The sequence below is a fragment of the Dendroctonus ponderosae genome, unplaced genomic scaffold (genome assembly GCF_020466585.1).
Source record: "Dendroctonus ponderosae isolate FM_Combo_2020 unplaced genomic scaffold, Dpon_F_20191213v2 Dpon_F_20191213_1, whole genome shotgun sequence".
NCBI classification, from domain to species: domain Eukaryota; kingdom Metazoa; phylum Arthropoda; class Insecta; order Coleoptera; family Curculionidae; genus Dendroctonus; species Dendroctonus ponderosae.
The window spans coordinates 50,795,500-50,816,029 of record NW_026017110.1 but is presented as its reverse complement, the minus strand read 5'-3'; the positions used below and the strand labels follow the sequence as shown (position 1 = coordinate 50,816,029).

Sequence of the window (20,530 nt, the reverse complement as noted above, 5' to 3'; positions counted from 1 at the left end):
TGCGAAATTTGAATATCAGACACAGGGCCGGATTAACCTGTGGTAAGGCCCGAGGCTACAATCCCGGCAGACGCTCTTTTCTTTAAAAAAAAGGTCGCTAGTGCAATTGGACTTCCCATATTTTTATGTGATTTTACACTAGATCTGACCGAGGCCCCGGACATATTGAGGCCCGGGGCTATAGACCCGTAGCCCTTCCCTAGATCCAGTGCTGATCAGACACTTAGGTGCAAGATTATGCCAACATTTCATGGTTTTCATTCCGGTTTTGCTCATTTCACGAAAACAAAATGAGCAAAAACGCGCGTTTTTACATGGCATGGAGAGAACCATAGATTAGCAAATGTTGGCAGTCCTCTCAATTTTTTGAGTCTTGATAGCAACAAGTTTTAGATTTGCGCCTTTTTTTAGTTGCGAAATCGACTCAAACATGATACTTCTTTTATCCAAGTTTCTTGAGAACCATTTGAGCCACATAATTCGTTTTGGCATCGTTGGATGGAGAATTGAAAAACCGTTAGTCTTAATGTGAAAAAACGCGCAACTTGTGGTTGATCTGGATAGAAAAAAACTATGCATAACCCTATCTATATAATGGAGAAGGATGTGATTTGATTAGGCGCTGTCCCTCAGATACAATGGACGAACAGACGGGTTGGAGTGGCGGCGAACGAAATTTGAGCAAATGCAATAATAACAAAACTGTGGACGAGGGCGGAGGCCCCAAAAAGGGGGCCGAATCCAACTCTTTGAGCGCATCAAAAGAAATTAGATGGTTATGAACGCGGGCTGGCAATCGGATTACGGGCGAATATTGTTTAGTCGCATTTCCGTTGACAGACGTCGAATGCAAAACAAATCTCCACGGGGGGAGGAAAAAGAGAGCGAACAGTGGTTGTCGTTCGCATGCCTTCACGCGACAATGTAATCCATTTTTTCGGGCGCGAGCAAAACAACCTCCTAATGCATTCGCGTCGTGAAAATGATGGAAATTTCGTTTCCCCTGTAAGATATGATGTTCCTGTAGGATTTGCACTCGGCGCGGGGCTTTGCCCACAAAACGTATTACCCGGGAAATTCGATTGACAATGAAAAATCTCCCTCTAAAGGAAAAACGACTCGGGGTAATCCGGCAGGATTTCAGCAAACACAATTCGCAATGTCGCCCGGTCAATAGTCCGTGGACACTCTTTCGGCCCGATTCCACTCGCAGCATTTCGTTCCACAGCCAACCCGAAAACTAATTACAAAATCGTATTAATAATAATCGTCGAGCGACGGTTACAAAAATGGACGCGTTCCCGGCAATTTGTCATTCCGTACAAATGGTTCATTTGTTGCTGCCTCGCTGCGTGTATAGACAAACATACACTTGAAGATTTAATTGCGAATAAAAAATGATTTATTACGCTTCCACCCAAACAGCTGCTGAAACAATACGGGCGCATTTGTTAAAGGTCCACTTATGAAAAAGTATTTCTTTTTTCAATCACCGGGTGTATGTTGGACAGTTTCTACTACAACTTGAGAGGATTTAGGGGGGCATCGGCCCCCCACATTTACATAGATGAAAGGGCCAATTAGAGCAAGAGACTGAAACATTCGCAGGCACGTTGCAGCGCTAATTAAAATATAAATTAGCGCCAAGAACTATTTCTTGGCGTCGCCCAGGGTGAGCAACGGTGGACAAAATCATGTCTTAGATCGTCGGCCGATTAAATTCGAAGTCACTTCGAGCCAAATTATTACCACGGAATTAAACCGCCTTGAAAGTCCTGAAAATCCCCAGGATTTAAAAGTCTCAGAACCCGGTCTTTTGCTCCTGTTTTCTTCATTTGGGTGACTGATTCAGATACAACATGAACCATCAAGATAATATCGAAAAGCCTTCAAAATCAAAGACTCACATGAACTGAAGAAGAAGCCTTGGAAAAAATCAATATCAATTCCTTTAATTGATCCGCTAAGCAAAATCCAATTACACTCCCTTTACATCTAAGGTCTTAAATAAATAATGCTTCTTAATGGAAAATTAAATGGTTGACCTTTAGAAGCCGAATTCCCTATTGACCAATCAAGACTAAGCCCACAGGCTGTCCTTTCCATTAAATCAATTGGGAAAGAACAAGGTGGACTAATGAAGTTCTGCAGACTTTCCAGCCAGGCACATAAATAATAACGAGTATCGAAACGAGAAGCACTGCGCCCCTTTGTGGCGTTTGTTTGTTGTGTGACAAACAACCGAATATCGCATGTCGGAGTATTGAAAAAAAGCGACGTATCTTGTGTCAATAGATAGATAAATGTGAGGAAACTTTGGCAGAAAAAGCGGAGAAACCAGAGCCGGCACAAAAGGCGAACGCGTCCGGAATACGCAATTGAGGACGCCAACTTGTGCACAAAAAGTACATCCAGCCTCAAATGCGAATTATTGCTGGCTTTGATTGGTTATTATTTATTTGACATCGCAATCATTGCGGCAAATCAACGGAAAATGGGCTTTTAATTAATCGCCAAATAAATTTATCATTGCGTCCGGTTTAAATCCTCAAAGGTATCGGTCCAATTGGCACTTTCGTTAGTTTTAATTAAAATGCCCATCCGGCATGAAGTTCAAAGACTTTTTAATGCGATTAGCCCATAAATTCGTTGATTGCGCGCTGACATTTGTCGAGCGGGTTATGCGACTTTGTGGTCAGGAGTTCGGAATGTTGAGGGACTTTATGCTCCGCATTGGAACCGAAATCTTTCCCATATGTTCAGACAGGATGAACTGGTTGAAAGTTTCAGCAGGTGCAGCTGACTGTACTGGCAACTTTCAGGGGAAATTGTGCTCAAATCCACGCATTCCATTTAGATCCAGAAACTTTCCAAAAGTGCCACGAAATATCAAATCTGCTGGAAAAAATGAAAAACTTTGCAACTTGCAATTTCAGCAGAAAAAATCTGAAAAAGGAAAGAAACACCAACTCTGGGAAACTTTCCGAAAAATGACATTTCAATCCGCAGTGTTCCTCCAGCTTCAAAGGCTTGAGCTAGTTGAAACCCTACACAATTTAGGCGAGTGGACCTCTTAGAAAAACCCCTTTGTGCACAAGTATGGCATTCTGGATGAATTATTCTTTAGATTTTCAATTCAATCCTGAACTCTTCATCATTTTGAGTAGCTAGTGACGAAACGAGACAACACTGGAAATATCAGCCCCTCCCAAACAATCGTCTTGTTGATTCAATTGCCAAAAACAATAATTATCCATATCATTGCTAAGCTATTCAAGGAGGGCGTCCATTGTATGTAAATGGGTTGCAACCAACTCGGAATTGAGCTGTTAATGACCTTTAGCGGGCCAAATGGAAAATTTATTTTTCATTTGAAACAAATGCTGCAGCAACCTTTTCATCTGAACGTATTAACTTAAGTATACAGTGGTTTGATTTATCTACACAGAGCCCCGTCCAGGCGGCCTTATCAGTCCGGATCGAAACATACGCGGAGATTAAATAAAACAGCGAGCCGCTCCTCTCGAAACGTATAATTATTTTATATAATTGAAGTTTGTTTTTATTTGCGCCGGCCGATAAACCTGCTTTGCATGTGTGGGCTTTGGTGCCATTAACATTACAACGTTTCGCCTGCTTTCAGCTCGAGTCAATCAAGCCATTGGGGGCCTAATAAATCATCAATGCGCCCGATTCGAGTCGAAGACTCTGGAGCAACATCGAACCGCTATTTAGGCAAATACCCGAGGGCTTCAACTAATATAAGGCGATTAACCAGTTAGAGCGGCATCAAACTTGGCTCGTCTTAATATTTTACCGACTATTTGGGGGCCGCTCGAGGCACCAACTTAATCTAATGGCAATGGGGAGTTCGAATAGAACAACAAATGTTTGAACCAGGGATCGTGCGATGTTGGAAAATGCACCCCACAAATGGGGAAGAAAATGGAGATTGGCGTGTAAGCTGTATGTTTAGCTGGCGGCAATTTGGCCCTTTAACCCCGTGTTTATACAGTTTTAATTCGGATTTGGGGGGCCGGTAAGGGCACGTGTCGGGTTAAGGGCCCTCAACTTCTTTCCGAGAGGAGCAGCCGGAGATGCAGCGAAATTGAGACCTTTATAGTCCAGCACCAGCTCGCATTAGGGGGTGGTGGAATCCACTAATTTCGGGGCTTATCGGAAAAGCGGCAATAGCTGTGGGAAGTCCAGGAGATTTAATCCCGGCCGGCAAAGAGCATCGGGAGCGTGTTATCTCTTCTAATTGTTTGACGTGTTATTAAGCGTCCCATTTACAAAAAGCCCACAGTGATTTACTCACTTACTTTCCACTGCTTGCAGTTAAACTAATGAAACAGGGCAAATTGCGGATTATCCAGGCCATGTGGATCTCCGCATACATCTAAACACAATAGTAATTAAGGCAAATTCCTGGGGCTTAGCCAGCTCTGAAGGTTTCCCCTCAATTGCCCGAATTAACAGCCAGCCTGCTTAATCCAGTTGGTCCTCATCCTAATACCGCCAGTGAATTACTGAGGCCGGGCTTTGGGTTGATCCAGACCTGCAAACTCTTAATGGCAGAGAACTGTTCAGTCCTCGTGGTGTCCTTTATTGGTCAGAATTGGAATTACAGGCAGGGAACGATGCTGAACTTCGATGTTGATTGATTTTGTATATTCTGCATTAAATTGTCAAGAAATTTCAACCTGGTTCCGGCGCATTCACAATGCTATCAGGTTTGATTGTCAACATTTGGAAGACTCAGATTTGCACAAAATCCCACTTATTTCAATTAATCCATGAGTGGAAGTACAGCAAAATGCCTGAGTGTTATTCAATGTGAATTCTATTAAACACTCAGCCACATTTAATTTTTCAAGATTCTAGCCTGTATGGAGGAGGTGTGATTTGAAACGAAATTTTAGCCACCTTTTGAGTTTTTATTGAGTGCAATTTTCAAGCAATCGTCACTTGTAGTGGCGTCAATAATCCCGACTTTACGCACGCTGATAACAGAAAGCTTCAACAGATGCCACAAACTGTCTCGGGCTTTTGCATTTCCTTCGCCATTCTACCAGTTTGCTCATTTCTCAGGAACAGATTGAGCTAGAGTGCTCATTTCTACACCCCTGGATTGAGCCATCAAAGCGTCGCTAGAAGAAGAAGAATAGAAGTTTCCACAAAAAGACATCAGTTTAAAAAATCTGTCAGTTTTGCGTGTTTTTTTATTGTTTTTTTCTCAAAAAGCCGGTTTCCTATCATTGGATAGAGAATAGAGAACCCAATTCAATCAGTGGAACGGGCGTGAGGAACTTCGGATACTTTCCACGCGAGAAGCAAATTTGAATTGCTGATATTTAGGTGCAGGATTTTCCGAAATAACCCGTTCAATTTTGAATACACTTTGGTAGCGAAAACTCTAATTCTAAGCGGCTTTAAATTAGTAGCCACTTATTCCACGCATTCAGCCCAAAGTCCAGTACATTTTCCACAGCAAATTTAATTTTTTTAACTTGGAGACCCCGAGAAAATTAGGCAGTGGAACTTTGAAAAGCTCTATTAGTCTGGCAATTGCAAATTAAAGCATATTTTCTTTAGATTCTGCAAAACTGGATTAACTGGATAAAAATTAAAAAAAGCACATTAATATGTATTACTAAGTTTTCTATTAAGAAGGAGATTGTCGAAAGGTTAGGTGATGAGCGGCCTAATTAGAAAGTGCGCCAATACGCCAATAAGTTTCTACTTAGGTACATAATCCTAATCAAGAGCCCGATGTAGAGATGACCAAACATGCGCTGTCGAATTAACAAAGTCCCGCAAAGTCCGAACTGTATGAGATGAGAGAACTGTGAAGGCTGCTGTGATATCAGATCAGCCGTTTTGTTTCAGGAGTCGCGTTTGGACCAGTCTGAACGTTGCCTTTGGCTTGACGACTCCGATCGCTAAGTTTTCTCTCAGTTTATTATTATTATTATTATTTTGGATGCGTGTGATATATTTGAGTTTGTCGTCACCCACGCGCCTTTTTCGTCCTTATCTTGCGGAAGAACATGCCGTGCTGAAGTGAGATAACTTTTTTGCGCGTGCATTTCCAACGCGCTCAGCCGCCGAAGAAACTGGTAAGTTTTAATTTTTTTGCGGCGCTTCTGGTGGGAATCAGCCCAAAAGACATTCACGCCAAATCGTGCCTTTAAGATGAATTTTTTGGGAATCCAAAACGCAATTTGGCTCTTGCAGCTTAAGCGGGAGCAAAAAGAGCGCACTTTTATAAGTGTCGTGTTCAAGCTCTCGCTAAGCGAAATTCTGGCCAGTTATAGCATTTTTCGCCAGCAGGCTTCCAAAAAGGGTATTTGCTTTATTTGTGCATCTTTTTTTGAATTTCCTATGAATTTGGCTGATTTTTGACAATTTTTTTAAAGTTTTCCGTGCCAACTGCACCTGACGAACTGGAGCAGTTCGGAAGCTGCTTCGAAGTCTCCGGATTGTTTTCAGGAAATTTTTATTTCTGCAGGTTTCACAAAATCAATTGGTTCTTCAGTTGAACGAATGTTCACATTTCAATATCACTGAATCTCTTGATCTCAGTTGAGCGGGTTTTTTGGGCAAATTTTCAAAAGTGTCTAGCATAAGAACTAGGCCAGTTAGGACGCCCTTGATCTGCTGGTTCTAAAGACAAAAATATGCGCTCCCGATGAAGAGAACATTTTTCAGAGAGTTCAGAGAGAGAGAACAGAAAAAGTTTAGCCGAATTTTCAAACTTTTATTTCACGGGTTTATTACTACGGTCGTTATGTACGGCAGGTTTCCTTTCTCGATTCCCGAATAACACTAGTCCAGTTAGAGGATTTCCAATATTCAAGTTTTAACCTGTAAAGTCGTCTCTGTAGATGAGGAAAGAACAAACTTCTGTCTTGTTTTGATGAGTTTTGGTGAATTTAAAAAAATCGGTTGGACCAGAATTCGGCAGGCTTTCAGGCCTGCTCTCAAGGGCTTCTAACCAGAGAATTAGATCAGTTAGGAGATTTCCTACAAGCTGCTCTCAAAGAGGAAAGTCCTTTCAATAGAAATAGACAAGACCAAATTCGGGCTACCGTTTGATGAGGCATCTCTGGCAATTTTACAGTAAAACTCGCCAGATTTGGCAGGCCCATGGTTAAAACCTCCTCAAAGCAAAACTAGATTTAATACAAGAATTTGTGCCTGCTAATGTAAAAGCGCGATTTTTTTTTCTACATGTAGAGAAAATATTAAATCCATATTTAATTTAGCAAATTTTTGAGGAATTTTCAAATTTCAACTTTTCCTGAGTCGAAGGGGTTTTGTAGGCAAATTTTCCATAATGTTTCACAATGAAAATAGAGCAGCTAGAAAACCTTCTAGACACTAGTTTTAAAGCGAAAGCTTCCTATTGCCAGCCCAAAACTCAATTCAGGCTGGCGGCTGGGTGATTTTTGAAAAATTTCAGAACATGGCCGATTCCGAAAAAGATCGTGCGGGCCTTTTTCAAAGACAAAATAATCCTGGATCAAAGCTTAGAGGCCAAAGGCGCACTTGCGTGATTTTCGGAAAAAAATTTCCAATGTTGAGTTTTCACTTTCCTCATCACTTTGCATTAGATAATCGCTGAACTAGATTTGCAGATCAGCCTATTTACCGAGAATGTTTGCGCCCGAACTAGGTGAAGCCTAAAAGCGCGTGACAGTAAAAAATAGGCATCCCACAGCAATTCACACGACCCAGTTTCGAAAGACATTGTTCGAGATAAAATGGGAGATAAGCCGAAATTTCCGAAAAAATTGAAAATAAAAAACGCAAACGTGACCTGCATCACCATCCCGTGCTTAGGTATGCAATTGAGCATACGATCGTGATTTTTTGCCTTCGAGATTTTACCTATTTTTGCCGGATTCCCCGCGCAACCACCCACTGGAAGAGAAAAAGGCACTTGATGCCCATATGATTTACTTAAGCAATTAATTGTTGGTGGCACATTTGTTAACGCCATGCAGTTATTCAATTAACGACACTTAGAAGGAAGCGCCGGGATACGGCAAAAGATCCAGTTTATCCACATAATATGCGGGGCAAATCAATTTAATACGCATTAGCAATTGTGGGGGTCCTCAAGTTGGGGTCATCGATAGTTAAACGGCAACTTTTTGCAATTGTTTTGTTGATTTTACCGAAACCATCCACATGCTGGTTCACTAACCTTTATTTTTTCCGTTTTATAGGTCAGAGGAAAGATGCCCCCTAACGGACCGCGAGCTAGGACTGCGTGTTTTATCCTAATTTATCTAATTAGCCTAAGTGTGGCCGAGCCCAACAGCAACAATAAGAGATACAGTAGAAACTTTCGAGACGAGCAAGACCATCAGTCATCCGCCAATGGATTATCGCCTGGAGGGTAAGTGATCAATGGGAATGATTTTTTCATTTTTTCTCCAAATGGAACAATGCGCGCTAATCGTTATTAATTGACGAAGACTTTTAGGGACTTTCAGCAGCCACTCGGCTAAATTATTACATTAATTACACACGCACCATCCGATTCTGCTAACCTTGAACGTGGGATTGGCACTGATACCAACTGGATTGGTTCCTGTTAGATGAAGAAACAATAAATGCGTTCCGATGTGTAGGCTTTCAAAAACCAGATAACCGAATTGATTTGCGTAATGAATCGCTCGGGTTTTGTCAATTATGGATCCAGCAGGCCTGAAACAGGAAACTTTTTCAAACACTTTGTTTGGTTAACTTTTCAAAAATTCCCGATGAAGCGATATTTTCAACCCACATAGAACGGCGTCTAATATTTCTAACTGGAAATCTGGCGAGTCTTTAGCTTTTTTCGTTTGCTGCCAATTAATTTTCGTCGTCCCACAAGCCCTCAAACCGGTCACCCCACCTAAGAATATTTTTTTACTGTCTCTGATGATGGGCGAAAAATGTCCAGGTTGGTTCAGGAAGATCTCCCATTTTTACTCAAAAATCTGCAGACTTCTACCTCTGCTGGTTCGCAGTCAACTAATTATTATAATTTTTTTTAAATATTTTAATAATGTCCTGAAACTGATTTTTTTAAAACGTACTAAACCATTTCCATTTCTCATGCAAAAATAGCTAGTCTGTTTTTCCAGGGGTTTGCTGTAAAATAATTGTCTTTTGTACAGCTAGACACTCCTCCAAGCTTGATTTACACATACCTTGTGGGTTCATAATTAAAAAAACCCTGAATGAGGCCCAAAAACGAGATTTGCTGTGCTTCTTTACACCACCGATATTTTCCTTCCTTTGGCAAAAATCACCAAGTTTCCATCTCGGTCAGCTTGGGTCAAATTTATTGATATTTGACCGTTTGCGCTAATTTTTCGCGACATCTTTTAAAAAATCGCTTGGACCAAAACGAATTTTTCCGTAAAATTCTTGGTGATGTCACTTACAGACAAAACTGTGCTCTTTCTGATGCAAATATCGCCAAACGAATAGTTGTTTTCGACCGCGAGCCATCATCCGACTTAAGTCAGTCATTGGAATAGAAAGAATCGATGCCAAAACCCGATTAAACTCATGATTTCCTGATTGTTAATCGGGATCGCCCACCATTGGCGATTATCTCCAAGACTATTTCAGGCTTTAATAGTGGCGACCTTTACCCAATAAAGGCTTAAACGAAGCAAATTGCCCATCTAAGCCATGTTTAGGCCTAAACCAACACCCACCATGCAGCTCTACTTCGCACATCCTTCAATTGCCAACGACTTTGAAAAGCCCCAGATTTCTATCGAGTTTTGCCGGAAAATTAACAAAATTCCAGCAATTCTCATGTTAACGAGATGACATAATTTTTCAAAGTGGGCGTTGCCAGTAGGTCGCCTCTAATCGCCCTCTAATGGAATAACGACTCTAACTAAGCGTGTAAGTATAAAGAATTGCCAATTTCGGCAAACACAGTGAAATATGGGCTTTTGGCTTTGGAACTCCTGCCGAGTTCGTGTTGTGGCGATTCTCCTCATTCTTTCCTTCTGCTCTGCATGATTGAAATCATCATTTATTGCCGATTGCGTGGGAACAATTGCCGAAATTTTCCCGTCCAAGATGCAGATGTTATTTGAAACCTGCCATCCTGCTGCTTGATCTGATGCGATCTTGATCGCCTGCCAAGCTTCGTCTGAGCTTCCGGTGTTGGTTAACATAGCCGGCGTTGATTTTTCGGAACTTGTTCGCCTAGAAACGCGAACTGGAATCTGCTAAAACCCGATCCCGATAACCTTTCCCCTCAAATCTATCGAAATATGGGACCAGATGTAAAAATGCGTATCGTCTTCGAGTTGTTTTTGTCGCTATTTCGACATTGTATGTTACATAGTTAGGGTTCTGATAGGCCGAAAAGTAGAAAAAAATGATTAAGAAAGAGATGATTTTTTCGGGTGAAAGCGTTAGATTAAAACGCTCAAGTTGACGCCATGTTTTAAAGGAAAGGTCGCGTTGTCGTCCTGCATTTGCCAATTTTCAAGCGGCTTTCTTCAATTGTTGGCAACATTTTCAATTTCGAGTGTTCAGGTTTCAGTTAGGTGCCATCCGCCTTTGGCACGTGTAATTGCAAAAATCGTCTCGTCCTGCACGCATTCATTATCTACTTATTTTCTTCATTTCTCTGCTCACATTTTTTTATTTTGAGTGTGTTTTTTGTTGCTGAACCGCATTTTGCGAAGAAGTTATCAAAGTAAAGCTGCACTTGATTCCTAAAGTTCCTAAAGTCCAATCGAAGAAAATCCTTAAACAAAGAGGCGATTTTTTGGATGGAACCGTTAGCTAGAGCCTGCAGTCAATGGACAAGCTTTGACAATGAGAGCCATCTTCACTTGGAAGTAACGTCTCCATTAATCATCCGAGCTGCGAGAAAAATGACTTTGAATTCCGTCGGTTTTGTTGAGGATAAATAGACTAATTCCGGCTGATTAGAGGTTGTTGGTAAATAGTGGGACTAATGCCCGAAGATTCCCCGGGCCCGATTCCATTAATTAATGACTAAACAGCCCATTAACAAGCCGGAGAACGTGGATTATAATCAATAAAGCGGCATCCATCGAGTAGCCAATGGGTTAATCATCAATTATTTTGAGTCGCAGGATTTTCTCTCTTCAATCAGGCCTGGCCTGTCGGAACGCCACATTTTCAAGCACTTGAGCTCGAAAAGTTCATTGCTGAAGACAATGGGCATCTTTGAGCGCCAGCTCTGCTATTGTGATGCAAATTTCGGCTCGATGAGTACCAGTTGTGTGTATCAAAGGGGCATTATGTGCCTGATGGCGAGAACAAGGGCGCAAAATTCACCACGAAATTGCCAATTTCATTTGCGCAACGATAACGTTCAAGTAGTACGGTTCAGGTTGCCGATTTATCGCCCCAACCAAATGGGTTTCAACAAACCAAAACCAAACACCTGTTGAGTTAATAAACGATTTCGTGTCAGTCAAGAACAAAGTGCAATTATTGTCGCTGCCATGAAATGGTTTAGTAGCCGCAGAGTTTGGGCCCCACTGGGGCTTTTCGCAGCAGCAACCAAAGCGTTTCTTCCGTAATTATTTTTCCCCAAAAACCCGAAAGAGAAGTGTAGCCATTTTATGCAAAATGGGAAGATTGATGTGTTGAAACCGCCTTCAAGCTGAAGACTGTTGGTCCTTCCTTATCTTACATAACAGTTTTATGCACAGTAGTTTCTTTAAAAATTCTCCATTTTGAATGGCAATTCGCTACAGGCTGCCTTTTTCTTTATTCAGTTCGTCCTGCAAGTTTTTCGTAAATTTTTCGGAATGCTAGAAACGTTTTTGAAATTCATAATCTCATGTTTGGCGCGGGTTTCGTTTCAACATTTGTCAATCTCTACTCAAATTAGTCAAGTTGACTCTATTTAATAGAGAATTGCTTGCCTTATTAGTCAGGCCAGAGTGGATTTGCTGGTGATTTTCCTCAATTTTTGGCGATTTTTCAAACTTGGATATCACGATTTAAATTTGTTTGGTAGCGCATTTTTCAAAAATGAATCAGCCAAAAATGCAACAAGCGAGATCGTAGCAGTTGATGCAATTTGGTACAGCAGAAATTGGTCTGTTTGTGCTGTGACTGCCACTTCCAGAAAAAAAATTTCTCCAGTCTTAGCAGATTTTCAAATGTACATATCAAGCATACATATTAATTGTCTCCTAATCATATCTAGCAGGGTGTTGTCCAAAAATCGTTAACTTAAACAGGAATTAGCGAAAAGTATGCAGTTGACATGATTTAATACAGCAGCAACGGCTCTGTCTCCTCAAAATGCGGATTTAATAATAGCTTTCCTGAATTTGTGGATTTTTTTGCAAATTTGCATGACGAACTTTCGATTATTGGACAGGCTTAATTTACAAGACTTTTTTCAAAAATTCGCCTTTAACGCCAATTTTGGGAGCAGAAATGGTTTGGGTCTGCAAGTTGCGACGTACTCGCGGTTTTCCTGAGTTTAAAAAAAATTTCAAACTGTGGCCTTTATTAAAATTTTACCTCAATTTCAACAGTGCACTAATGAGCGCAACCACAGGTTGGACTGTGTAAGTTTTTCCTTTAGAATGCCTCAGGATAGCCCAGAACCTTATATTCCAGTACTCAATTTAAGTAGAAAATGGCAAATTTGCCCAGTCAAAGGCCAACAACCGCCAGTAATTGGACTGAAAATGTCAACTACTTGCAGGAAATTCGTTGGGGTTTTAGGGCATTTCACCTTTAAACTATAATTTGAAGGCTCACTGAACAGGCAAATTGTCCAGTTCAGCAGTGTTCGAAGAAACCTTTGCTACAACCCAATTCCCATCAGCAGGAGCCAGAGTGAAGAGCGTCGACTTTCCCATTGAACACTTAGAAACACTTATGACACTAATTAAGCGCGTATTGACAGTGGGCTTCCTTTTGCGCGCTCTTTGGCCCCAATTGGTGCCGATTACTTTGCAGGAAATAATTACGGCCTGCCTTAATCGAATGCATGTGAATGGGCTTAAGAACATCGTCTTGAACCTAGCCCTGAAGTTGGTTTATGCATAAAATTTCTCAACCTTGCCCAAGTGGCGTCTCCTGTTAGACTGACCGACGGTTCATGTCGGCTATCGGCTCGTAAAAAAGCTTTCACATACTGCGATATGGAAACTGGGTAATTTTCTGATAGCGCCCAGTTAATGGTTGAAAAACGAAGAAATGATGATGTTTTCTAACTGTTTCCAGGCCAAATGTGTGCAGAAGCAGGGCGCGATCTTACTGCTGCCCTGGCTGGCAACGACATGCGGCTTTAGGCCTGTGCATTATACGTAAGTTTTTTGTTTGCACAGAACCAGTGGCTTAAAGTCGGTCTTTCTAGCTGTCTGCAGCAGGACTTGCAGCCCGGGACAGTGTGTATTGCCCAACGTTTGCCAATGCGAGGGCGGCCAAAAATCCTCCAGTTGCCAGAGCCGCCAACTAAGCTACGGTGGTAATTCCTATTTAATCACAATTTTCCTCGAAAAACCTTCAAACTAACTCAATGCACGTCTGCAGGCGAAGGAAAACAGTGCAGAGCGATTTGCATGAACGGCGGAACCTGCGTGGATGGTCAATGCAGCTGCGTGCCCGGATACAGTGGCGAGTTCTGCACGGAGCGTAAGCCTGCGTCTTTAACCTACCTCAAACCCCTAATGAGCCCCACAATTCCTCAATTCAATTGCAGCTATATGTGAAGAACCCTGCAAAAATGGAGGGCGTTGCATCGGCCCAGATCGCTGTGCCTGCGTGTATGGATTTGCTGGCACTCACTGCGACGTAGGTGAGCCTCCAGTTTTCCCCCTCTTAGTATCATTACCTCATGATTCATCTATTATTCTTGCATGAAGACTATCGAACTGGGCCATGCTACACGGGAATCCGAGGACCTCTGTGCGTCAACCAACTAGAGGGTGTCGTCTGCACTAAGACCCTCTGCTGCGCCACTGTAGGCAAAGCCTGGGGCCACCCGTGCGAGCACTGCCCCAACCACCTGGAATGTGACACTGGCTTTTTGAAGAACCAGAAAACTGGCGAGTGTATTGGTAAGTGTTGGAGTGGCTGATGGGAGGTGGCTGCAGGTTCGCGGTTGCAGATATAAATGAATGCGAGGCGATTCCTCACCTCTGCGCCGGAGGCCGTTGTGTGAACAGCGTGGGATCGTTTAGCTGCGAATGCCCAGCCGGGCAGGCCAGAAACCCCAGCAGTAACCGATGCGACGATCGCAATGAGTGTGAGGATGAGGATGTGTGTGAAAATGGGGCGTGTGTCAATACTCCCGGAGGGTTTTACTGTCTGTGCCATCCAGGGTTTATCCAGAGCCAGGACAAGACCTACTGCATAGGTGAGTGATTGTGGGATGGGAAGCGGCCTTACTTGCCCCACACCTCTGAAACCTGACAATTTTGATGCAGATGGCAGGCAAGGGTTGTGCTACACTCATCGCACTCTTTCCGGCTACTGCAGGGACGAGCTCCAATATCGCCTATCGAAGAAGGACTGTTGTTGCGGCCAGCACGTTGGACAGGGATGGGGGGACGAATGCGCCCCCTGCCCAGAGTATGGAAACGGCAAGTTTTCTCCTCTAGTTCATCTCCCAGTTCCCTGCTTCATTTGCTGCTGTTGTTGTGCAGATGATCATCGCAAGTTGTGCTCGACCGGCCAGATCTACCACTCTACGATCGCGGGCAAGGACTACAACCTGACCAGCTGGGACAGTCAGCGGCCGGAGCAAAATACCAAGCTTCAGAGCACGCTGGTGGATGAATGCATGCTCCGACCAACCATCTGCGGGCATGGGAAATGCGTCGACCAACCAGAAGGCTACGACTGCATTTGCGACGCCGGATACCGGATGGGGAAGTCGCAAGTGTGTGAAGGCTAGTGATTTTATTGCCCCTTGTGCAGCATTTTCTCATGCGGCTGAAGCTGACGCAGCTCTTCATTTGCAGACATCAACGAATGCAGCGAGGGAAAGTGCCTGAACGGGCGCTGCATCAACTCCCCGGGCGGCTTCAACTGCATCTGCCCTGCGGGCTTCGACTTGTCGCCCGATGGGACGATGTGCACGGATCATGACGAGTGCAGTGAGATCGGCATGTGCTCGAACGGCATCTGCATCAATATGGACGGCAGCTTCAAGTGTCAATGCAAGAGCGGCTTCAAGCTGAGCCCTACTGGGTTTGCCTGCATCGGTAGGTCAACGACTTTAAACTTCCCCTCTTGTTTTTTTATACAAGTAAGTATGTGATTCAAATGGACATTCGTGTTACAGATATTGATGAATGTTACGAAAACCCCCGCATTTGCTTGAACGGCCGATGCGAAAACACTCCTGGATCCTACACCTGCCAGTGCCTGCCTGGATTTACTGAGTCTAGCGACCGCACGTTTTGCAGCGATATGGATGAATGTGCCGCCACTGGTGAGGTGTTCAGATCCTTTCTTGTTTATAGCAAAGGTAATCCCATTGCTTGCTCAGGAATGTGCGACCATGGAAAATGCATCAATATGGAAGGATCATTCAGATGCGTATGTGATTCTGGGTACCGCCTGGGCCCAGACGGACGCCACTGCTTGGACATCGACGAATGCATCAGCTCCCCCTGCCAGTTCGGAAGCTGCTCCAACACCCCCGGCAGCTTCAGGTGCGAGTGCCATTCCGGGTTCAGTCTGGGTTCAGATGGACGCTCGTGTCTGGACACCAGGCGCGATCTCTGCTACCAGGAGTATCGGGATGGACAGTGCATCAATCCTTCGTCCAGTGCAGTGACCAAATCCAGTTGCTGTTGTTGCACCATCATTACTGGCAAACCGATGGCGTGGGGGCAGGCGTGCCAGCCCTGCCCCATGCCCGGCACCACTGACTTTGAGCTGCTCTGCCCACATGGACCTGGTAAGCCTACAAACTTCAATCAAACAATTTTGAAAATCGAAACCTGAATTGAAAACAGGGTCAACTTTCGACGGGAACGATATAAACGAGTGCGCCCAGAACCCGAACATTTGCCAAAATGGTGCCTGCGAGAACCTGATTGGAACCTACCGCTGCATCTGTAACCCCGGCTATGAAGTTGATGAATCAGGCAAACTGTGCACTGATATCAATGAGTGCGAAATGGACGAAGTGGTGAGATTCTAATGAATCCAATGTATGCTTTTACTCCTCAAAATTCTTTAAAAGTTGTGCGGCGGAGGACAGTGCAGGAACACAGCGGGTAGCTTCCAATGCATCTGTCCCACGGGCACGCAGCTAAACCAGCAAAACTTCGTATGCGAGGACGTGGACGAGTGCAAAGAACTGGGCCCAGAGGCGTGCTTCAATGGCGAGTGCGTGAATACACTCGGCTCGTACAAGTGCGAGTGCGATCCGGGCTCAGTGCTAGACAACACCGGCCGCATTTGCATCGGTAAGTCACCAGCTTTGGGCCAAATCGGGAAAATTTCCCCAATTTCCCACTAGACAACAGAAGAGGCTCCTGCTGGACGAAGTTGAATCATGGAAGGTGCGAGAACAATTTGCCCCAGCTAAGCAAGCGGACAGAGTGCTGTTGCTCCATAGGGGTGGCGTGGGGTTCGCCATGTGAGCGCTGCAATAGAAACGAGTGCGAATGCCCTGCAGGTTACACCAAAGCGGACGGGAAAGCCTGCACGGACATCAACGAGTGCGAGCTCAACCCTGATATTTGCAGGGGCGGCGGAACCTGCGTAAACACCGATGGAAGCTTCACGTGCACCTGTCCAATTGGACTCACTCTTGATGACACCAGTAAGTTTCCTTACGTGTCCAAATGCACAAGCGCAGTTAACAGAGATTTCTCTTTAGGAACCCAATGCCTTGACATGAGAGAAGAGCAATGCTTTACCAAACTGAAGAACGGAAAATGTTCGTACGCTATCGAAGGTCTTTTCCACAAGGACTTGTGCTGCTGCTCCTCCATTGGCCGAGCGTGGGGCAACAAATGCGAACCATGCCCTCGCCTGGGTTCTGCAGCTTACACAGAACTCTGCCCCAAAGGTGTGGGTTATCTGGAACGCAAGGACATCAATGAATGCACGGAATTTTCGGGAATGTGCCAGAACGGCCGTTGCAAGAATACCATCGGTGGCTACAGCTGCAAATGCAACAAGGGGTATGACTTTGATGACAACAGCATCAAGTGCGTTGGTGAGTTGCGAAGAATTTCCTTATGTGACGCCAGTTGGATGACCGGAGAAATTTTGGGTTTGCTAGATATTGATGAATGCAGTATAACAACAACGAACGTTTGCGGCAGTGGGGTGTGCAGGAACACCCCAGGCGACTTTTTCTGTGAATGCTTTGAAGGGTTCCGTACGCAGCCGCCCATGCAGACCTGCATGGATATAGATGAGTGCGAGGAGGCTCCAGGTGGGTTCCAGTTGTCGGCACTCTATTTAGGGTGTTTCATGTTGTTGGTTCCTCCCTTAGGCCTGTGCAGGGGCGGTAAATGCTTAAACACCGAGGGATCGTACAAGTGCGACTGCCCGCCTGGCCACGAGCTGGCCGCCGACAAACAATCCTGCAAGGACATCGACGAATGCTCGCGAACAAGTGGAATCTGCTCGAACGGGGTATGCGAGAACATGATGGGCACTTACCAGTGCATCTGCAACGAGGGCTATCAGCAAACCGGCCTGAAGTCCCACTGCGAAGGTCTACGGCTTCAACTAAACCCTCCAACTCTTGACCTTTACCTTGCTGTGGCTTGCAGATATTGACGAGTGCGACTTTGAGCCTTGCGACGACGTGTGCCTCAACACTCCCGGCAGTTTCTCATGTTCATGTGGTTCGGGGTATCAACTGAACTTAGATGGGAAGAGCTGCTCGGATATAGACGAGTGCAAGGAGAACTCGAGGATTTGCAACGGGGGCAAGTGCACCAACACCATTGGGAGCTTCATCTGCCATTGCAGTGAGGGACTGTTGGCTGGCGCTTCTGGAACCTCCTGTCTGGGTAGGTTGGTTGTTTGCTGCCGCCTCACAGTTCTTCTGGATGTTCAACTGGCTTGCAGACATAGACGAGTGCAAGCAGAACCCGAACATTTGCGGGGCGGGCGAGTGCCATAATACGCTAGGTTCCTTCCAGTGCCGCTGCGAGGAGGGATACTCAGTGAAGCCGGAAGGAGGCGCTCAATGCACTGATGATGACGAGTGCTACTTGGGCACGTACAACTGCGATGAAAACGCCGATTGCATCAACAACCCGGTAGGTTTTTGGTCTAGAGTTGAGGCAGCAGCTGATTGGTCAGTTTCAGGGTTCTTATCAGTGCCGGTGCCTGGAGGGCTTTACTGGCAATGGCATCAGCTGCCGCGACATCAATGAGTGTCTGACAAACAACGGAGGGTGCGATCAGAACGCTCAGTGCATCAACAACGACGGCTCCTTTAGATGCGAGTGCGACTCTGGGTGAGTAAGCGCCTCCCTTTCAGCCAGCGGGAGTGTTTAGTTCTTTTTCAGCTTCAAAGGGGACGGTTACAATTGCGTGGACATTGACGAATGCATCAACGATCCGAGCCTATGCGAGAACGGCCAATGCTTGAACTACCCGGGCGCGTTCCGTTGCGAGTGCGAGATGGGCTTTATGCACCCGAACGAACGCAACGAACAGAGCTGTGTCGGTCAGTACCGTTAACCCCCCACTAACCACCCTAATTAGTTACTAACCAGGACGAGGTACTGCAGGTTGGGCTTTGGTTGATTGGGGTGGCGTGATCTAAAGCTTCTCGCTTGCAGATATTAATGAATGCGAGATGTTCGGCAATTTGTGCGTGTTTGGAAGCTGCGAGAACACGCTCGGGATGTTTCGTTGCGAATGCAACGAAGGCTACAAGCTGGATGGATCAGGAGGAAACTGCACGGACATTGATGAGTGCGAGAGTCCTCAGTCCTGCCTGTATGGGGAGTGCGGGAACATGGAGGGGACCTTCAAGTGCATCTGCCCGCAGAACTACCAGCTGGTGGCCGAGGGCAACGCCTGCATAGGTAGTGATTGATTCAAGTCCGGTAATCGGAGATTTAATGGGGCTTGGGGAATAGACCGCAGAACCTCCAGATGTTTCCTCCAAGTGCAAAGCCCTGGAAGATGCGAGGCTCCAACTGCTGACTATGTGACGCAGGCGTCGTGTTGCTGCTCAGTGGGGAAAGCATGGGGGCCGCAATGCGAACTTTGCCCAGACCCCAACAGCATCGAGTATCAGCAGTTATGCCCCGGAGGGCAGGGGTACAAGCCTAACGACCTCACGGTGAGTTATGGGCTGCGCCCTTCTAGTGCTAGATGTGCATATTGCCAAACTGCTGCAGGTAGTTCTCGAGGACATCAACGAGTGCGAGGACCACGAAAACATCTGCGAAAATGGCCATTGCACCAACACCTTCGGTAGCTTCATGTGCTCCTGCAACGAAGGCTTCCGGCTGGACGTCACTGGCTACACGTGCGTGGACATTGACGAGTGCGCGGAAAGTCCCTTGATTTGCTCAGTGGGGATTTGCGTGAACGAGCCAGGCAAATACTTTTGTCAATGCCCCGAAGGCTACATGCCCCTCCCAGGAAAACGTAAGTGGGAGAATTAGCGGCGACGGCCGGGTTTTGATGCGACCTTTTGCAGGAGAGTGCGTGGATATGAGGAAGGATATCTGCTTCTTGAACTACAGCCGGTGGCAGTGCAGCACCCCAATGACGCAGAATCAGACCAAGAAAGTGTGCTGCTGCTCAATGGGGCAGGCGTGGGGCCAACCGTGCGAGCCCTGCCCCCTCCAAGGCACCAGTAGGTATAAACTTGAGCTATCTTTTTTAGACCAACTTTTCAATTAAGTAAAACTCTTACAAATTTAAGTGTCTTTTGAGGGGTTAAGGAGTTTATGGCATTTTTCAGCCGAACACAAGCTGCTGTGCGGCATCACGCCCGGTTTTGTGGTCAATCCGATGACCAACAAAACGATGGAGATAAACGAGTGCGAGTTAATGCCGAACATGTGCAGTCACGGCCAATGCATGAACACGCCGGGTAGCTTCGAATGCATGTGCAACCGGGGCTACATCTACGACACCAACTCGCACCAGTGCATCGACGACAACGAGTGCAATCGCAACCCGTGCTCCGGCAACGCACAATGCGTGAACATGCCTGGTAGTTTTGAGTGCCAGTGTCCAGAAGGATACAAGCATGGAGCCTCCTTCTTAGGTGAGTCTCAAAGGGGGTTTTAACGCTGAAGCAAACAACTTTGACCATCAATAGCTGAGGAGCCATTCATTTTTCCTGAATAAAAGTTGGCCCATATCGTCTTCTTTTGCTTAGATTGCGTCGATGTTAACGAGTGTATCGAGAGGCCGCATGTGTGCCAGAGTGGTGAGTGCAAGAATTTGCAAGGAAGCTTCCAGTGCATCTGCGAAACTGGTTACCGACTTACCTCCTCCCGGGACAGCTGTGTTGATATAGGTAAACACTTGAGGGCTTACTTCCTCA

At 45.3% G+C, this 20,530-nt stretch overlaps 1 protein-coding gene across 1 annotated transcript in view; it reads left to right on the top strand.

Annotated features, from left to right (window-relative positions):
- The first annotated feature begins 5,860 nt into the window (after positions 1 to 5,860).
- The window catches only part of LOC109538766 (fibrillin-2), a 22,423-nt gene continuing 7,753 nt past the window's right edge, over positions 5,861 to 20,530 (top strand). The window contains exons 1-29 of the mRNA XM_019906142.2: positions 5,861 to 6,119; positions 8,235 to 8,407; positions 13,255 to 13,337; positions 13,388 to 13,498; positions 13,564 to 13,665; positions 13,733 to 13,828; positions 13,896 to 14,090; positions 14,141 to 14,389; positions 14,460 to 14,615; positions 14,679 to 14,924; positions 14,997 to 15,239; positions 15,320 to 15,469; positions 15,527 to 15,940; positions 15,999 to 16,174; positions 16,229 to 16,454; positions 16,508 to 16,813; positions 16,871 to 17,212; positions 17,279 to 17,434; positions 17,495 to 17,719; positions 17,778 to 18,020; positions 18,079 to 18,272; positions 18,322 to 18,473; positions 18,525 to 18,685; positions 18,801 to 19,049; positions 19,104 to 19,309; positions 19,368 to 19,620; positions 19,673 to 19,831; positions 19,940 to 20,248; positions 20,363 to 20,503. Coding sequence (XP_019761701.2) covers positions 8,247 to 8,407; positions 13,255 to 13,337; positions 13,388 to 13,498; positions 13,564 to 13,665; positions 13,733 to 13,828; positions 13,896 to 14,090; positions 14,141 to 14,389; positions 14,460 to 14,615; positions 14,679 to 14,924; positions 14,997 to 15,239; positions 15,320 to 15,469; positions 15,527 to 15,940; positions 15,999 to 16,174; positions 16,229 to 16,454; positions 16,508 to 16,813; positions 16,871 to 17,212; positions 17,279 to 17,434; positions 17,495 to 17,719; positions 17,778 to 18,020; positions 18,079 to 18,272; positions 18,322 to 18,473; positions 18,525 to 18,685; positions 18,801 to 19,049; positions 19,104 to 19,309; positions 19,368 to 19,620; positions 19,673 to 19,831; positions 19,940 to 20,248; positions 20,363 to 20,503 — 5,704 coding nt within the window. The 5' untranslated portion in view covers positions 5,861 to 6,119; positions 8,235 to 8,246. The remainder of the gene's footprint in view (positions 6,120 to 8,234; positions 8,408 to 13,254; positions 13,338 to 13,387; positions 13,499 to 13,563; positions 13,666 to 13,732; positions 13,829 to 13,895; positions 14,091 to 14,140; positions 14,390 to 14,459; positions 14,616 to 14,678; positions 14,925 to 14,996; positions 15,240 to 15,319; positions 15,470 to 15,526; positions 15,941 to 15,998; positions 16,175 to 16,228; positions 16,455 to 16,507; positions 16,814 to 16,870; positions 17,213 to 17,278; positions 17,435 to 17,494; positions 17,720 to 17,777; positions 18,021 to 18,078; positions 18,273 to 18,321; positions 18,474 to 18,524; positions 18,686 to 18,800; positions 19,050 to 19,103; positions 19,310 to 19,367; positions 19,621 to 19,672; positions 19,832 to 19,939; positions 20,249 to 20,362; positions 20,504 to 20,530) is intronic.